The 19,024-nt window shown below is 44.0% G+C and overlaps 1 protein-coding gene across 10 annotated transcripts in view; it reads left to right on the top strand.

Annotated features, from left to right (window-relative positions):
- The window catches only part of ERI1 (exoribonuclease 1), a 138,922-nt gene that overhangs the window by 86,009 nt on the left and 33,889 nt on the right, over positions 1-19,024 (top strand). For 2 of the 10 annotated variants that reach the window (XR_013397057.1, XM_077943002.1), the window contains one exon: positions 10,136-11,330. The exons of 7 other annotated variants lie outside the window; for them this stretch is intronic. Coding sequence is in view for 1 of the 3 variants with exons in the window: in XM_077943002.1 (XP_077799128.1) it covers positions 10,136-10,144 (9 nt within the window). In the remaining 2 variants the exon portion in view is untranslated. Of the gene's footprint in view, positions 1-6,333; positions 6,552-10,135; positions 11,331-19,024 lie in introns of those variants that run through there. One more of the 10 variants, XM_077942996.1, reaches the window with a different exon arrangement.

Here is a 19,024-nt window from a genome sequence, read left to right as displayed (position 1 = left end):
CTCAGCTCACTGCAACCTCCGCCTCCTGGTTCTAGCAATTCTCCTGCCTCAGCCTCCCGAGTAGCTGGGATTACAGGCACGTACCACCACACCCAGCTAATTTCTGTATTTTTAGTAGAGACAGGGTTTCATCACATTGTCCAGGCTGGTCTCGAACTCCTGACCTCAGACAATCCACCCGCCTCGGCCTCCCAAAGTGCTGGGATTACAGGCGTGAGCCATCATGCCTGGCCAAGACTTTAAAATAATTATTTTGTCAATGGAAGAGCTAGGTATGACTTTTACGGGAAGATGTCCGTGTGCTTAAAGTGTCATTTATCATTCAAAAGCAGATAAAGGAAACTTCTTTTTTATTTTTGTTTTTTATTGTGGTATCCCATACACCAATCAGCTAGCTTCAACAATTACTAATAATTGTTATAAACTAATTGTTTAATAATAACAAGGATAGTAGTGATTATTAGCAATTTAAAAGCTTTGCTGGAGAATACTATCAAATACAAATAGCAGACAAAGCATTGAGGACAATTGAAAAATTAGCTACAGTGTTTCTCAACAAGCTCCAATTTCTAAAATAATAGCATATTACAATATGAGCATGAGAATCGTCGTGGACTCTCAGGACAAATCCAAGCAACCAGCAGAGTCTCCTCAAGGGGCAGAGGATTGTGCCCTCATTCTCAGTGCAGACTTGGGCAGCGTTCCAGAAGCCTCTCCAAGAGTTAAGCATTGATATTTGCCTCGCAATCCCTCTCTCTGCAATTGCTGCAAGGGCTGAGTCTCAGACTTTTCAATCCACGTACTCTTTGATGAGGCGAAAATCCTCCCCAGCATCTGCCCCACCTGTTTGCTCTGCGCACAGGGAGAGAGCTTGGCTCTGTTCCCTCTGCTTCTCTGCGTCCTGTGTGTTGATGGATGATGAGTTTCTAGCAACCCAACTGCTCAGAACAAAGACACGTCTCCTTTCTCTCTTCTCTGCGTGCTAGTTGAGGAACATAAATGTGTTTCTCATTATTTGGTCTGTTTTACAATGTGAGTTCCTGCTGGAGTTCACTGCTTTGGGGATTACAAGGTATTTCATCTCCTATAGGACAGGCCCTTCCCTAACACTTAACAATGGCAGTCTGTCTGAAGACAGGAAACCCTGAGGTGTTTTGCTAAATTTAAAGGCTCAGACAAATATTAAGGTTGGAGAGATTTTTCTTTTTTTAAAAAAAAAAAACCTAATTCTTTTATATAGCTAGTGTGTATATGTGTTATGGGGATGGGAAGAGTCCTAAAATGGGTGATAGGAAGGATCCTAAGATAATTAATTCTCAGCTTAAAAACCATAATGCACAATGGAAAGAGAATGGGCTTTAGAACCAGAAGGTGGGATGTGAATCCTGCGGTTTTCCTACTGGCGGTTGTAACAGCTTTACTTCCATCAGCTGCAGGATGAGGATTGTATAACCTGCTTTCTTAGGACTGGTGTGAAGACTAAATGAGATGCTGCATGAGAGCATCTGGCACACTGTAGGGCTTCATGATTGCTACCTCTTTGAAAACACTTTTAAATTTTAGATTCAGGGAGTACATGTGCAGGTTTGTTATGTGGGTGTGTTGGGTGACACTGGGGTTCTACTGAATAGATTGGGTTTCTGTTAAACCCATCACCCAAATTGTAAACATGGTACCCAATAGGTATTTTTTCAATCCTTCCCCTTCTGCCTCCCTCTCCCCACTTGGAGTCCCTAGAGGGCTACCTCTTATTAAAACCTAACTCTGTAATGGTGAGGAGTTCAGCACTGCAAATTCAAATACAGGGGCGGTGGCCACGAGATGCCCAAATCCATGGGACAGTTCTTTGTTGTTGTTGTTTGTTTGTTTGTTTGTTTTTGAGATGGGGTCTCACTCTGAAACCCAGGCTGGAGTGCAGTAGCCTGATAATGGCTTAGTGCAGCCTCAACCTCCTGGGCTCAAGCCTCCTGGGTTCAGGTGATTCTCCCACCTCAGCCTCCTGAATAGCTGTGACTACAGGCACATGCCATAATGCCCAGCTAATTTTTGTATTTTTTGTAGAAATGGGGTTTCACCATGTTGCCCAGGCTGGCCTTGAACTCCTGGGCTCAAACCATCTGCTTGCCTTGGCATCCCAAAGTGCTAGGATACTGTGCTCATCTGGGACAGATGTTTATATAATAGAAGTTTGCTCTGTGTTTAAGGATCATCTATAGAGGTGGCGGGGGCAAGGCACTTGGCCTTACTAGCCTCATTAAAGAAACGTTTCGGGAGCCCCCGCCACCTAGCTGCAGGGCACTGGGTCATCTGGAATATAGAAATCATAATAATCCCCCTTGCATCATAGGCTGACCTGAGGATCAAATGAGATAATGTCTGTGAAAGTACTTGGTAAACGTGAAGCACCGTCTAAATGTATTGCTCAGGGCCTGAGGTAGAGAGGACGTTTACTTTGGGCCATTCATGAGGTTCAAGTACAAACTCTCCATTGCGTGGCATTCAGCGCAGAGCAAACACACTCTATTTGGCTTTAGCATTGCATGAAAAGTCAACAGTGCCTTTTCAGTTGCTTTGCTTCCTCTCTTCTCCTTTCAAAACAAAGCCAGGCCCTCTAAGAGTTTCCTGCTGAGTTTATAAAGAGGTGCCGGCAAGTCCAGCCCCGGCTCCCGGGATATTTGAGGCTGGGGAAGAGTATGGCATCAAAACAAGGGGTGTCTGAGGACACCTACCCTTGGTTCTTCAACGGATTGGCCTTCTCTCAAGCCTGAAACCAGGGCTAAGTACCCCAGAAGCAATGCTTTCTTTCCCGTGGAGGTAGTCACAGGAGAGGGACCATGAAAGAACTTGGACAAGGTCACTGCTAGATTGTGGAAGGTGTCACTGTGAGGATGATCAGAAGGGAGGAGTGGTGACTTGGGGCTGACCTCGGAAGCGTGGTCCAGCTGTGGATTGTACATTTCAGGCATGCTTTGAGAAGAGTCCTAAGTGATCCGAAGTCCCGTTCCATGAAATGAAATGTCCATCTCTTCACTTCTATTGCCATCTTCTTCTTCTTCTTTTTTTTTTTTTTTGAGACAGAATCTCACTCTGTCACCCAGGCTGGAATTGCATGATCATGGCTCACTGCAGCCTCAAACTTTTGGACTTAAGCAATCCTCCCACCTCAGCGTCCCAAAATGTGGGATTACAGGCATGAGTCACTGTGCTCGGCCTCTGTTCCCATTTTCTGTCTGACTTTCTCCTGACATTCTTCTTTTCTTCAGTCTCACGCGCCCATCCTGCAGATCCTAAATATTGCCTTTATGATGGGAGTCAGGGCTCTTCACTCTCTAGATGAAGCAACTTTCCTACCCAGGTCCCAAACGGACGCACTCCCTGTCTGCCTTTACTCTTTTAGCTCTCCTGCTTCCTCTGGAAGTCCCCCTTTCTTCTATCTTCCCATTGACACCCTCTCCATCCTTCAGGACCCTTTGTGTGTGCCTCCCCATGAAGCCTTTTGTGACTATTCGATACCCAGCCCTTTCTCCCCGCTCTCATATGCTACCTATTTTTTATGTTTTTTATATTGCTCTTTGGCCCTTCATGATTTTCTGTTTCGTATTCACTCATTAACAGTTGAGTGTCTTTGTGCTAGGCATTGCATTTGGTACTGGGGACCCAGTGGTAAACCAAACAAACAGGGCCTCTCTTCAGAAATAATTTATCATTTAGGGCCAAGAGTAGTGGCTCATGACTATAATCCCAACACTTCAGGAGGCTGAGGTAGGTGGATCACCTGAGGATCACAGGTTGAATTCGAGACCAGCCTGGTCAACATGGTAAAAACTGGTCTCTACTAAAAATACAAAAATTAGCCAGACACGGTGGCATGCGCCTATATTCCCAGCTACTCAGGAGGCTGAGGCTGGAGAGTCACTTGAACCAGGGAGGCAGAAGTTGTAGTGAGCCGAGATTGTGCCACTGCACTCCAGCCTAGGTGACAGAGTGAGACTCTGTCAAAAAAAAAAAAAAAAAAAAAAGTAATTTATCATTTAGTAGGCAGTTAAGAGACTTTTAAAAGAAAGAAAGGAAGAAAGAAGAAAAGACATAAATAAGCACTATATACTACATCATAAAGAATGTGGATTTTATTCTGAAGGCAATAAAAGCCATTGCAGAAGTTTAATTTTTTTTTTAATTTAAAAATTGCTTAACAACCCAAATGCCTATCAATCAAAGAGTGGATAAATAAATTGTGGTATATATATACCATGGAATACTACTCAGCCATAAAAAGAAATGCAATAATGACATTTGCAGCAACCTGGGTAGAATTGGAGACCATTATTCTAAATGAAGTAACTCAGGAATGGAAAACCAAACATCGTATGTTCTCACTCCTAAGTGGGAGCTAAACTATGAGGATGCAAAGACATGAGAATGATACAATGGTCTGGGCACGGTGGCTCACGCCTGTAATTCCAGCACTTTGGGAGGCCGAGGTGGGTGGATCACTTGTGGTCAGGAATATGAGACCAGCCTGGCAAAAATGGTGAAACCCTGTCTCTACTAAAAATACAAAAAATTGGCCAGGCGCAGTGGCTCACGCCTGTAATCCCAGCACTTTGGGAGGCCGAGGCAGGTGGATCACCTGAGGTCAGGAGTTTGAGACCAGCCTGGCCCAAGATGGTCAAACCCCATCTCAACTAAAAATACAAAAAATTAGCTGGGTGTGGTGGCTTGAGCTGTAATCTCTACTGCTTGAGAGGCTGAGACAGGAGAATTGCCTGAACCCAGGAGGTAGAGGTTGCAGTGAGCCAAGATGGTGCCTTTGCTCTCCATCCTGGGCAACAAAAGCAAAACTCCATCTCAAAAAAAAAAGAAAAAAAAAAAGAAAAAAAAATTAGCTGGGCATGTTGGTGCATGCCTGTAATCTCAGCTACTTGGGAGGCCAAAGCAAGAATCGCTTGAACCCAGGAGGCAGAGATTGCAGTGAGCCGAGATCACTCCACTGCACTCTGGCCTGGGTGACAGAATGAGTGAGTCTCCATCTCAACAACAATAACAAAAAGAATGATACAGTGGGCTTTGGGGACTCCAGGGAATGGTTGGGAGGGAGGTGAGGGATAAAAGACTACACATCGGGTACAGTGTACACTGCTTGGGTGATGGGTGCACCAAAATCGCGGAAGTCACCATGAAAGACCTTATTCATGTAACCAAACACCACCTGTTCCCCAAAAACCTATTGAAATTTTAAAAATTTAATAAAGAAATAGAAAAAAGTGTTTAACAGCTTTATTGAGGTATAATTGATGGACAGTAAATTGCACATATTTGAAATATACAATTTGGTAAGTTTTTTTTTTTTTTAATTGTTTGAGACAGGCTCTCATTCTGTCACTCAGACTGGAGTGCAGTGGTGCGCTCTCGGCTCACTGCAACCTCCGCCTCCCCGGCTCAAGTGATTCTGCTGCCTCAGCTTCCTGAGTAGCTGGGATTATAGGCGCCCTCCACCACACCCGGCTAATTTTTGTATTTTTAGTAGAGACAGGGTTTCACCATTTTGGCCAGGCTGGTCTCGAACTCCTGACCTCAAATGATCCACCCGCCTCGGCCTCCCAAAGTGCTAGGATTACAGACGTGAGCCACCACATCTGGCCACAATTTGGTAAGTTTTAACATCTGTATATACCCATAAAACCATCACCACAATATGGTGAACATATCCATCCACCAACAAAGAGTTCTTGTGCTCCCTTCTTCCTTCTTCCCAAGCAAGAATTGAACTCCAATGCTACTGATTAGTTCAACTTTTTCAGAATTTTGTATAAATCATCATACAGGGCTAGGCACAGTGGCTCATGCCTATAATCCCAGCACTTAGGGAGTCAGGAGGTTTGCTTGAGCCCGGGAGTTCAAGACCAGCCTGGGCAACATAATGAGACCTTGTCTTTACAAAAAATAAAAAAATTAGCCAGGTGTGGTGGTACATGCCTGTGATGCCAACTACTCAGGAAACTGAGGTGGGAGAATCAGCTGAGCCTGGGAGGTCAAGGTGGCAGTGAGCTGTGATGGTATCACTGCAATCCAGCCTGGGCAACAGAGCAGGACACTCTCTCAAAAAAAAAAACCCAAATAAATAAATAATCATATACTATATACTCTTTTTAACGTGGCTTTCATGCTCTTTACTATTGAAGAACATTCCATTGTATGATACACCAGTTTATTTATCCATTCACCTATCAATGGACCTTTGGGGTTGTTTCTACTTTTTGGTTATGATGAATAATGCTGCAATCTTTGCTAACAATATTGGTGTGGATATATGCTTTCATTTCTTTGGGGTAGACAACTGTGAGTGGAATTGCTCAGTCATGTGGTGAACAACCAGTTCTGTTGAACCTCAGGGCCACCGTTCTGTTCATGTCAGCTCATTGCAGAACCACATCAATGAAGACCAAGATAGTAAAGAAGAAAAATTGTAGCTAACATTTACTGCACATTTACTACAAGTCAAGCATTGCGCTATGAACTTTAAGTGCGTTATTCATTAACCCCTTCAATAATTCCTCTGAAATAGGTACCGTGAATATCCTCATTTAAAATGAGGAAGCTAAGGCTTTTCAAAGTTAAGTAACTTGCCTAAGGTCTCTTAACAACTAGCGAAAAGGATAGAACTCAAACCTGTCTTTCTGACCTTACAGCTTGTGTTTCTATCCATGGTATAAATGAATGAGTCAATGTATGCTAAAGTCAAGACGCTTATCTTTTGTTTTGCTTTCTTTCAGCATGGACAGAAGCACATTAACCTAGTCACAGGTGCCAGGGAGGGGCATTCTGATTAGCTGAGATGTTGGTTTCATTTTGCTTTACTCTTAGTCTAAGAATCTAAGGAAAATATAATGTGCAAGGTACATTTGGCAATCATTTTATAGATTTTGTTAAAACTCCATAGGAATCCTTTATAAAGTTGTCTGATCTAAAATATATGACTATATTTAAAATGTATTTGTTTGCTTGCTTTAGATGGTAGTTTTTTTTACAGGACCTCATCCATCAAAACACAATAAATGGGAATTGACTATAGAATCCTGAGAATTTGTAATATTTGGAAGCAGAATGACATAGCAGAGAGAACATGAGTTTGCAGGTAAAAGAGACTTGGACTGAATATTCGGTCTGATGTTTCACAATGGAAAAGCTATTGAAACCTCATTTTCTCTGAGGTAGAATGAAGATAGTAATGCCTATTTAAAGGGTGGTTCTAAGGATTAAAGAAGATGACAGACCTGTTACCCAGTGAAACATTAGATTCTTGGTGAGGGTCAGGTCCTAGTTCATTTTTCTAGTCCCCCACCCCTGCCCCCCACCCCCTCCCCTTTTTTTTTTAAGGGATCATACCTTTTTATCCTGGCTTAAAATCTAAATCCCTTCCTGCTAGGAGTTGGTGATCCTTCCCAAACTGTGTGCAAAATTTGGTATGTTTGTACGTGTTCATTGGTGAGAAAGTATCCCTGTGTATTAGTACCTTTTCAAACTGTTGTAAAGAACTACCTGATACTGGGTAGCTAATGAAGAAAAGAGGTTTAATCGACTCACAGTTCCACATGGCTGGGGTGGCCTCAGGAAACTTACAATTTTGGCAGAAGGAGAAGGGGAAGCGAGGCACGTGGCAAGATGCAGGGGAAGTGCCACACTTGTAAACCATCAGATCTCGTGAGAACTCACTTACTATCACGAGAACAGCATGGGGGAAACCACCTCCATGATCCAATCACCTCCCACGAGGCCCCTCCCCATGGGGATTACAATTCGAGATGAGATTTGGGTGGGGACACAGAGCCAAATCATATCACCCTGGCTTTCATCAGATTTCAAAGAAATCCTTAGAACCACTGGGAGATTGTTCTTCATTCATTCAACAGTATTTACTGAATATCCACTATGGGTCAAGCATTTGGCTCAGATAAACTGTGTCCCTGACTTTCAGGAAGATACAGCCTAGAGTGGTGAATAAAAGTATGACCTGTTTTGTGAATCTGTGTATTATTAGGTTGGTGCAAAAATAATTGCAGCTTTTGCCATTGAAAGTAATTACTTTTGCACCAACTTCATGCTTACATGTATGGAGATGACACATCAGAGAGAAAGGAGAGTACATGAAACAAAAAGCAGAAGAGTCCAGGCCGTAGAATGGACATGAAAAAGAGACCCTGTGAGCAAGGAACAGGCATCAAGAAAATAAACCTTCCTGACTTTGACTTACAGCCAACTGCTGTATTAAGGTGTAGGACTGTGTAGGTTCTGCCCCACAGAAGCGCCGGACAAGGGGTAAGTGGAGAGGGTTGGGGTGGGGAGGTGATGAGATGCAGCTTGACCTCCCCTTTCCAAGCTGGGGGCCCTCAGGACTCTGCCTACCTGGAGAGAGCAACTTTTTCTAATATGCTCCAAGGTGCCATAAGAGGCTGCCAGCCCAGCGTATTGCTGCTACATAGAGAGTCAGATTTTCCTTTAGGAGCTGAGCTGTTAAACTTGAAAGTAGATCAGCTCTAGTCCTGAAAAGGAAAACAAAAGTGGGTTCTTTGGCTCTTTGCTCAATTGATCCCTTAAAGGACGTGATCAAGATAACTAACAGTTGGGTCACTATGTCAACAGTGTTTGGAGAACAAAGGAGGTGTCTTTCAGCCTCGCGCCTTTCCAGGCAGCTAGTAAGGTGAGTTGGAAAAATCCTAAAGCAGGAGAGGAATTTGGGTTTCTTGTGGCTCAGTCCCCTCATTTTATAGATGAAGAAACCGGGACCCGGGGCATCATTTCACAGCCTTTTCTTAAGCACGCAGCTGGAGAGTGGATGGTAAAGGCAAGAGGCCCTGAAGGATTCATTGTGCTCACTATGAGCACTTGACAATGGGAAGGGGCCCCTCTGTGGTGACACTGGTGACACCGCCTCTCCTGGCCCTGTCCACGGTGACTGGCTCCACCCACCTGGCATATCTCGGGGCCAGCGCCTGTGCCTATTTATTCTTTCGAGTCTTGCACTTTGCTCTTTTATTTTTACTGGCCCTGCACTTGTGTTTGCTCTTGGTGCTCTCTTCATACATATTGCAGGAGGCCCCATGTTTAACTTGAGCTCAGGACTAAATATAACCACTGCTATCGCCAGAGGCATCCATGCATGTCAGCCCTTTTTCAGTGTTTGCTGCACCCTGGGTCGCAGGCACAGGGCAGGCCCCAGCACTCCTTTCATAGGAATTCACTTTTAAATGGAAACCATCACCAAAAGCAGGAGTGACCCGGGCCAGGAAGAAATCAGTTCTTATCACAAGCTGCACTCATGCTTTGTCCCTGGTGTGCAAAAGCCTGGTCTCCACATCTCCAAACCTCTCTTCTCCGTTTAATGGGATGACTCCATCCCCATCCTGGGGGCTGTTTGAAAGGAACTGCAAAGTATCTGCAGCTTTGACACGTGCTTTTGTCCTCTGGGGCCTTTCAAAGCCTTTAGGCCATGCCACAGACCTGCAGACCATGGTTCTTGGACATTGTTCCCACACTGCACATTGCACCAGGACAAGCTTCCACCTCACCTCCTCCAGGAAGCTCTCCCCCACACTCCTGTCAACACTGCCCTTGCCTGTCTCTAGTAATCGTGGTGATTTAAAGTTGCCTGCGTGGTTCATAAATTATGGTGTGGTTTTCATCTTGTCAAAATGAGAGCAAAAGTCCTTCATTACCTGAACTAGTGTCTTCTACTCACCAATCCCTGATCCCTTTTCTCAGTGCTAAGAAAACAGGTGCTTGCCAATATCTCACTCTCTTGAGAACATGGAATAAGATTCAAGCTTGCATTTCCTGCTTCTCTAAATACGGTAGGATCTGCTGTGACCTCCGCTGCAGGCTGGGGAATGCCAGGCCAGAAGAGGGGCTTGGAGGGGCAGCTAGAGCTCCTAGAGAGAAAAGAGGGCACCTGCCCAGCCAGCTGAATCAACCCAGGATAATGAGACAGCAGAATTCGAAACCACATTGTTCTTGCAGCTTCCACTGCGTCTGAAATCAGATCCTTTACAATTTCTTCAAGATCTACAAGTTCAGAGACTCACTCCTTTGACATCATTTTCTGAATCAATCCCTTTTTCTCTCCATCCCTTCCTTCTAGCAATTGTGATCACCTGCTGTGGACAAAGTTGAAGGTTAACAAGAAGTCTAAGATGTACTCCTTGTACTTCTAGAGCGTGCTACCTAGGACAAAAGACTTCTTTAAAGTTATGTTGAAAGGAAGAAGAAAGGACCCTTGGATAAGTCGACTGGGCTGCTGTTGGAAGCCATCAGCAGCAGGGGTTGTTTCGGGCACAAATTCAGGGAGAGTGGGTGATGATAGAGTAAGGAGATGTACGGAGGAAAGAGGAAGGGTTTATTTATGTGTTCATTTGTGAGCTTGTTTCAACCCTGGGGAAAGAAGCAAGTGGTGAAGGTGGAGATTGAAACTACCAGAAAAGGCAGAAAGGAAGAGTACCCAAGACTCCATTGGAGAAAGAGACAATGCAGCGTGGCAGGGACATGGGGCCACGCCTTGGGTGCTTCTCCATGAGGACAGGTCGTGATTGTTCCATCAGCCTCCAGATAGACAGCTAGCAGTTTTCTATATGGCTGCCTGGCCGCTCAGCCTGTTCTTCAAAAGGTCTTCTTAGGTCGCATGTTGGCTGTAGGTGAGGACTGGGAATACTTCTTGTTCTTTGCCTTTGATCCTGTGTGTACAGGGTCAACCTCATGCCATCGGGACTTTGACTGAGGACACAGTGTCTGCCGCCATTCACGGAAAGAACTATTCTGGTCAGGGTACATCTGAAACTGGCTGCAGTTTGCTTGTAGGGGTGGGTGGGGTAGAGGCATCAGAATTTGAGAGTCTCTCTGGCTTCAACATGTCTACTCCGGACAGTTAACCTCAAGGGGCCCCAGGAGGGTATCTTCCTGGTGCCATTGAGAACACAGAGCATGAGCAGCCCCCATCTTCAAGGAAGTGGAGCTGGCTGTGAGCTCAAGGTAGGGCCTTCTGATTTTCAGTGATTTGTTGTTAGAACCGGAATTTCAGGGTTTTTGCGGCCTGGGGTCTATCCAGGCAGGGGTTAGAAAACTGGAATGACTAGATCATTAAGTGGTGTTGAGTGTGGCCATGCCAGAGTGTGAAAGCTTTAGCAGGAACACAGAGCAGGATCTTATCTCCACGGCCTCAGTTAGACACATGATATTGCATTAGACATAAGCTCAAAGCTCACATCTCCCTTGGAAATACATAGTAATATCTATAAACAATGAGTTGAGATTAATAAAATATTCTCGGCTTGTGTTTTAAATCAGATTGGAAGTCCAGTTCATTTCGATAACTAATATATGCTTTTAGCTATTCCACAATCCATGCAAAATAAGATAATGTGTTGTGTGTATAGCCCAGGACCTGGTGGACACTTAGAAATGCTGGTTACTTTCCTTAGTCTCGTCCCACCTGTTCCCCATAGAAGGAAGTCTGCACCCCATACATTTGAAGCCCTGCACAATTTTTTCCCTTTCTTGTGTTCAATCATATGTAAGCACTAATTATGTGCCAGGCCAGGGAACACAATAGACAAAGTCCTTGCCCTCATAGAATGTATTTATTTATTTCTTAGAGACAGGGTCTTGCTCTGTTGCCCAGGCTAGAGTGTAGTGGTACAATCATTGCTTACTCCAGCCTCCAACTCCTGGGCTCAGGCAATCCTCCCACCTCTGCCTCCCAAGTAGCTGGGTTTACAGGCATTCACCGTCATGTCCAACTCGTCATATAATTTAGATTATGGTAGGAGAGAAAGTCAAGAAACAAAACACAGTGTACCATGCCAGGTAATGAAAAGTTCTAAGAAAAAAGTGCAGCAGGGTCAGAGGATTAAGCATCCACCTTAACATCTTTATTTCACACTTAGTCACCAAAGGAGCCCTCTGCTAGAGCCAGGCTCACATCCAGCCTCAGATAGTACAGAGTCTCTTGAAGGTCAAAGTGTATGCAATTCAACTATTTATTTCACCAGAAAAGCCCTCCAAGTCCCCTAACTCAGGGATCCCCCAGCCCCAGGCCATGGACTGGTACTGGTTCATGGCCTATTAGGAAGTGGGTCACAGGGCAGGAGGTGAGCAGCAGGCAGAAGCTTCATCTGTATTGATACCCGCTTCCCATCACTCGCATTATTGCCTGAGCTCTGCCTCCTGTCAGATCAGCAGCAGCATTCGATTCTTATAGGAGCCTGAGCCTTATTGTGAACTGTACATGCGAGGGATCTAGGCTACACGCTGCTTATGAAAATCTAATGCCTGATGATCTGAGGTGGAGCAGTTTCTTCCCCAAACCATCCCCTGCCCCTAAGTCTGTGGAAAAGTGAAACAAATCCCCGAGACCACTGCCCCAACCCTTATTTTGCACATTTATTGTTGTGTTGCTTTTGATTAAGATTCCAGTGCTTCTTGTATCTTATTCTTTCCAGTTGGGTTCAATTTTCTTCTTTAGAAAATATACTCTTGGCCAGGCGCGGTGGCTCAAGCCTATAATCCCAGCACTTTGGGAGGCCAAGACGTGTGGATCACGAGGTCAGGAGATCGAGACCATCCTGGCTAACATGGTGAAACCCCATCTCTACTAAAAAATACAAAAAAAAAAAACTAGCCGGGCGAAGTGGCGGGTGCCTGTAGTCCCAGCTACTCGGGAGGCTGAGGCAGGAGAATGGCGTGAACCCGAGAGGAGGAGCTTGCAGTGAGCTGAGATCCGGCCACTGCACTCCAGCCTGGGTGACAGAGCAAGACTCCGTCTCAAAAAAAAAAAAAAAAGAAAAAGAAAATATACTCTTTTTCACAGAGGGTCTGTGAATAGTATATTATCTTAGTCTTAATTTGTATATATACACATATATATAGAGAGAGATGGAGCCTTGCTCTGTTGCCCAGGCTGGAGTGCAGTAGCACAATCTTGGCTCACTGCAACCTGCGCCTCCTGGGTTCAAGCGATTCTCATGCCTCAGCCTCCCGAGTAGCTGGGATTACAGGCACCCACCACCATGCCCAGCTAATTTTTGTATTTTTAGTAGAGACGGGTTTCACCATTTTGGCCAGGCTGGTCTCAAACTCCTGACCTCAAGTGATCCACCCACCTTGCCTCCCAAAATGCTGGGATTACAGGTGTAAGCCACCACACCCAGCCTTAATCTGAATATATTTTTGTTTCATCTCTACACTTATTTAATAGTTTAGCCCTCTATAGTTTCTAGATTAAAGTTACTTTCCACTAGCAGTTGGAAATATTATTCCACCATCATCTGGTATCCGTTGCTGCCATTGAGAAACCTTTTGTCAGGCAAATTGTTATGCTTTGGGTAATCTGTCTTTTTCTCTCATTGCTTCCTTCTCTCTTCCCTTCTGTTTTTTTTCCTCTCTCTCTCTCCCTTTTTCCCTTGTCTGTTTTTAAGGTTTTTTAAATTGCGTGCGTGTGTGTGTGTGTGTGTGTGTGTGTGTGTGTGTGTTCAGTAGCTTCACTATAAGGCTTCTTGGTATAGATTTGGTTTCCTCTGTCCTGCCTGGGACTAACATCTTCAAGTATGAATTCTTATTCATTTTCTCAAAGCTCAAATCCAGTGAATGTTGACTCTTCATCTTCCGTTTCTCTTAACATGCTGTAATATTTTCTGTCTCTTTATCTCTCTGGCTGCAGAGGGTAATTAATCTGTGCATATATTTTACAATCACAGATGACAATGATCTATTTTGCAATTCCCATATTTGCTACTCAGTTTTGCTGATCTGCAGTTACGCTGTGCCCTGCATTTTAATCTCAGTGATGAGATTTATTCATTAATATTCTTTTTTTAAATTTTTTTTTCTACTTTCCCAGTGCCTTGTTCTCTTCTTGGGGTTTTGTCTTTTTTAGATATGTATTTAATCATTTCAAGCGTTTTTCTTTCGTATTCTCTTTCTAATTGCCATTCTGTTCTATCAAGTCTAATTCTCCTGTTTATTTTGTCTGCTCATTCTTGGTGAATGAATGGTGAATTGTTGCCTTATGTATTTTGTAATTTTCAATTTGTGCTCTAATATACATTGTGTGTGTGTAAAAATTTCTTGTGGCATGGGTGGTGAGAATGTCCTTCTAATGTTATTATCTCTATTTCTGCCAGGGACTCTATGGGTATCACTTAACTAAGACCTGTTTTTTTTTGTTTGTTTGTTTTTTTGAGACAGGGTTTTGCTCTGTCACCCAGAATGGAGTGCAGTGGTGCAATCTTGGCTCACTGCAACCTCCACCTGCCAGGTTCAAGCTGGAATCAGGGTTTCACCATGTTGGCCAGTCTAGTCTCGAACTCCTGGGACCTCAAGTGATCAACCCGCTTTGGCCTCTCAAAAAGTGCTGGGATTACAGGCATGAGCCACCACGCCCAGCCCCAAGACCTGTTTCGTTTGTTTGTTTGTTTGTTTTCTTATGTTAGTTCCTGAACTTACAGGTTCCTAGGCCAAATAAATAAATTTGAATCCTTCATCCATGCAAGGTATAGGCCTAGAGTTCCCATTTTTCAAGAGAGACCTTATTTCTCCACCCAGAAACAGAAAAAACTTTCTTGTAATACCTTGGTACTGATGGGTAGATTTTTCTAGTTGATCTTATAACCAAGGAGGCAGCTCTAGCAGGGTTCCAGCTTAATACAGGAATTTCAGTTGCCAGCTCCATGGTTTTATCAGGCTCAAAGCCCTGCGGAGGTTAACATGTAGTCTCAATGTTGGCTTTAAGACGCGATGCTACATAGATCCCTAGTGTGGTCCCTGAACCAGCAGCCACAGAAGCAGCATGTTGTGGGCTGTCAGAAATACAGACTCTTAGTCCCCACTGCAGAATCAGAATTTTTATCTTAGCAAGATTCACAGATGATTCCTGTGAACCTTACAGTTTGAGAAGCTCCACCCCAGGCCACATGTTTTATAATGCTCATTCTTCCATCCTCTCCCCTACAGAAGTTATCATGTCACTCATATTTTTTCTGGGCTCTTTGTTTTAAACTTCTCTCTGCATTTTTGGAAACAGAGATGTAATTTTTTCTTTCTTGAGAGCTCATCTGTGCATTTAAAAACATTTTTGTTGAAACCTTCTTAGTTGGTTATATTGCCAGGCCTGGAAATCCAATCCTACTCATTCTTCAAAGTTAAACTTCAAGCTTTCAGCAGTTTCCTATGCCAGCCCCTACCTTTGTGCTTTGTAGATACAGACACTCAATAAACTATTTGTAGCTTTTGCATTCAAATGATGGATTAGAAAAATGTTCTTTATAGTGAAGTGGTATCGTTTTTGCTTAGTTCTGCCCCTTCTATGGTATTCTCTTTTTTAACAAAATATCCTCTGTGTCCCACTATATACTTTTTACAAAGCTAGCTCTGTCTCAAGCCAAGGCCTCCTCTCTGACGCCGTGGAATTTCTGTAGTGAGAGAGGAAAAATCTGTTGTGCTCTCACAGTCATAGACACGGAACAACACAGCAGGGCCACTGAGCACCGTGGAATTTCTGTAGTGAGAGAGGAAAAACCTGTTGTGCTCTCACAGTCATAGACACGGAACAACACAGCAGGGCCAGGTTATCAGTGGCCTCTTCTTCCAGAGTTCCTGTGGGACACTTGGTTATCTCAGCCTGTTCCCAGTTAGCCTACACGTGGCGGTCTGCCTAGTAAAAGCTGCAGAGAAAGCAGCTCTGTCCAGATTCATTTGATTAACTATACAGGCACATTAACTGTACACTTGCTCATTGCATTGCAGTATCCTGAACCTCAGGGGCACTTGAAGGGGAAGAGGAAGTAGCTCCTGCCTTTAGGGTGCTTATAATCATATGGTAGTGAGACACCCACATCCAAAAGGATGAGAAGAAAAATCCCAAGACGTTAGAGACACAAGTGCCTCATAGGGAGGTAGAAACTGTGTACAAAGTACTGAGAGAACATCAAGTAAAGAGAAGCAACTCCATTGGGTGGGACAGAGCAACATCATCCCTTGTTTCCTTAAATTGCCAGTAAATATTTATCCCCTGCTTGCTACTGCTTGGGGCCGAACCATTCTCCTTTGTTTTAGAGAGAAGGAAAGAACCCGTCTGCTCTCCCCTGCCTGGGAAATTCATCACACCAACAGCAGAGATCTTGGCTTTTTACACTATTTTGGGGGCTCTACTTGGCATAAAATAATACATTCCCTGCATGGGGCTAGGAGGGATTGCTGCTTTTCTCCCACCTCCTGTACGGTACATCTGGCCAACAGTCCCGATAATTGTTTGCAAAGCTTCTATTCGAACATGTATATTGTTTTATGAATGGCAAAAGAGGAAGCCAACAATAATCTTAGGTCTTCATCTGCTTCTTTCATCTGAAGGGCGGGATGATTCTCTGAAGCTGCCCTCCAGCCAGTGTCCCATGCTCTCTGTTTCCCGGGAAGCCAAGATCATCAAGATTATTGTCTTCTTTTGCTAACGGCACACCCACCCCTGGAGTCCCGAACCGCATTCCTTTCTAAATCCTACCATTCTTAAATGCTCTCTTTCCCTGGTGACTTTGTATCTGAATGGATTATTTGAAACTTCAGTGGTGCCTTATAGTGTTAGGAATTGTTTTCATGTCTTTCTGACTTATCTCCCCAAATATATTTTAAGCTATTCGAAGGCAGAAGATTCATAGCATGTGGCACAATGGCAGGCAAGTTCTCAAAGATCTCAAGAAAGTCTGTTGAGCCCACATTCATAGCACTGTTGGTTATCATATATAAGGTAACTCACCTGCTCTGATGAAGCCCTTCCATATGATGCCCAGGTTGTTGTAGAAGTCATTTTACTAAAGAATGTCTAAGGACATAGGAATGTCTTGTTCGTAAAGGTCAGAGGAATAAGCCAGACTTTCCACTGTTGGGGGAGGTGAAATGCCACACAAGTGCTTACCTGAACCCAGTACCTCCATTCTCCCTCCACTGACAGTTTACTTCCTATCATCTTCTCTGCCATACAGAATCATCGAATGTCCCATACAACTTTCTGATGTTATGTACAGACATACCTTGGAGATATTGCAGGTTCAGTTCCAGACCACTGCAATAAAGCAAGTATAGGCTGGGCACGGTGGCTCACACCTGTAATCCCAGCACTCTGGGAGGCTGAGGTGGGCAGATCATTTAAGGTCGGGAGTTCGAGGCCAACCTGGCCAAAATGGTGAAACCCTATCTCTACTAAAAATACAAAAATCAGCCGGGCACAGTGGTGGGCGCCTATAATCCCAGTTACTTGGGATGCTAAGGCAGGAGAATCCCTTGAACCTGGGAAGCAGAGGTTGCAATGAGCCAAGATGATGCCACTGCACTCCAGTCTGAGTGACAGAGTGAGACTCCATCTAAAAATAAAAAATAAAAATAAATAAATAAAGCAAGTATTGCAATAAAGCAAATCGCCTGAATATTTTGGTTTCCTAGTACACATAAAAGTTATCTTTGGGAGGCCAAGGCGGGCAGATCACAAGGTCAGGAGATCGAGACCATCCTGGCTAACAAGGTGAAACCCCGTTTCTACTAAAAATACAAAAAATTAGCCAGGCGTGGTGGCAGGACCTGTAGTCCCAGCTACTTGGGAGGCTGAGGCAGGAGAATGCCGTGAACCCAGGAGGCGGAACTTGCAGTGAGCTGAGATCGCGCCACTGCACTCTAGCCTGTAAGACAGAGTGAGGCTTTGTCTCAAAAAAAAAAAAAGTTATCTTTATACTAAAGTCTATTAAGTGTTCAATAGCACTCGTCTAAAAAAAGATGTACTTATCATCTTAATTTAAAAATACTTCAGGCTGGGTGTGGTGGCTCATGCCTGTAATCCCAGCACTTCCGGAGGCCAAGGCGGGTGGGTCGCTTGAGGTCAGGAGTTCGAGACCAGCCTGACCAACATGGTGAAACCCCGTGTCTACTAAAAATATAAAAATTAGTAGGGTGTGGTGGCGGGTGCCTGTAATCCCAGCTCCTCAGGAGCCTCAGGCGAGAGAATTGCTTGAACCTGTGAGGCAGAAGTTGCAGTAAGCTGAGATTACGCCACTGCACTCTAGCCTGGGTGACAGAGTGAGACTCCGTCTCAAAAAATAAATAAATAAAAATAAAAATACTTTATTGCTAAAAAATTGCTAACAATTATCCAAGCCTTTAGCAAGTCATAATCTTTTTGCTGGTGAAGAGTCTTGCCTCAATGTTGATGGCTGCTAACTTAGCAAGGTGGTGGTTGCTAAAGATTAGAGTGGCTGTGGCTATTTATGAAAATAAGACAATAGTGATATTTGCCGCGTTGATTGACTCTTGCTTTCACAAAAGATTTCTCTGTAGCTTGTGATGCTGTTTAATAGCATTTTACCCATGGTAGAACCTCTTTCGAAATTAGAGTCAATCCTCTCAAATCCTGCCGCTGCTGTGTCAACTAGGCTTAGGTAATATTCTAAATCCTTCATTGTTGTTTCAGGAATGTTCACGGCATCTTCAACAGGAGTAGATTCCATTTCAATAAACCACTTTCATTGCTCATCCATAGGAAGCAACTCCTCATTTGTTGAAGTTTTATCATGAGATTGCAGCACTTCAGTTATATCTTCAGGCTCCACTTCCAATTCGAGTTCTCTTGCTATTCCCACCACCTCTGCATTGACTTCCTCCACCAAAGTCCTGACCCTCTCAAAGTCATTCATGATGGCTGGAATCAACTTCTTCCAAATCCCCATTAATGTGGCTATTTTGGATGCATGCCTGTAGGCCCAGCTACTTGGGGAACTGAGATGGGATTATTTGAGGCCAGGAGTCAGGAGTTCGAGGTTGTAGTGAGCTATGATTGTGTCACTTCACTGCAGCCTGGTGACAGAGTGATACCCTGTCTCCAAAAATATTTATTAAAAAAACAAAAAATTAAAAATGTTTTTTGGCCTCCTCCCATGACACACAAGACCACATAATGGCATCTTAAATGGCAAATCTTTTCCAGAAGGTTCTTAATTTACTT

Source organism: Macaca mulatta, chromosome 8 (assembly GCF_049350105.2).
Source record: "Macaca mulatta isolate MMU2019108-1 chromosome 8, T2T-MMU8v2.0, whole genome shotgun sequence".
NCBI lineage: Eukaryota > Metazoa > Chordata > Mammalia > Primates > Cercopithecidae > Macaca > Macaca mulatta.
Note: the sequence above shows the minus strand (reverse complement) of the source record. Positions and strands in the feature narration are given on the sequence as shown.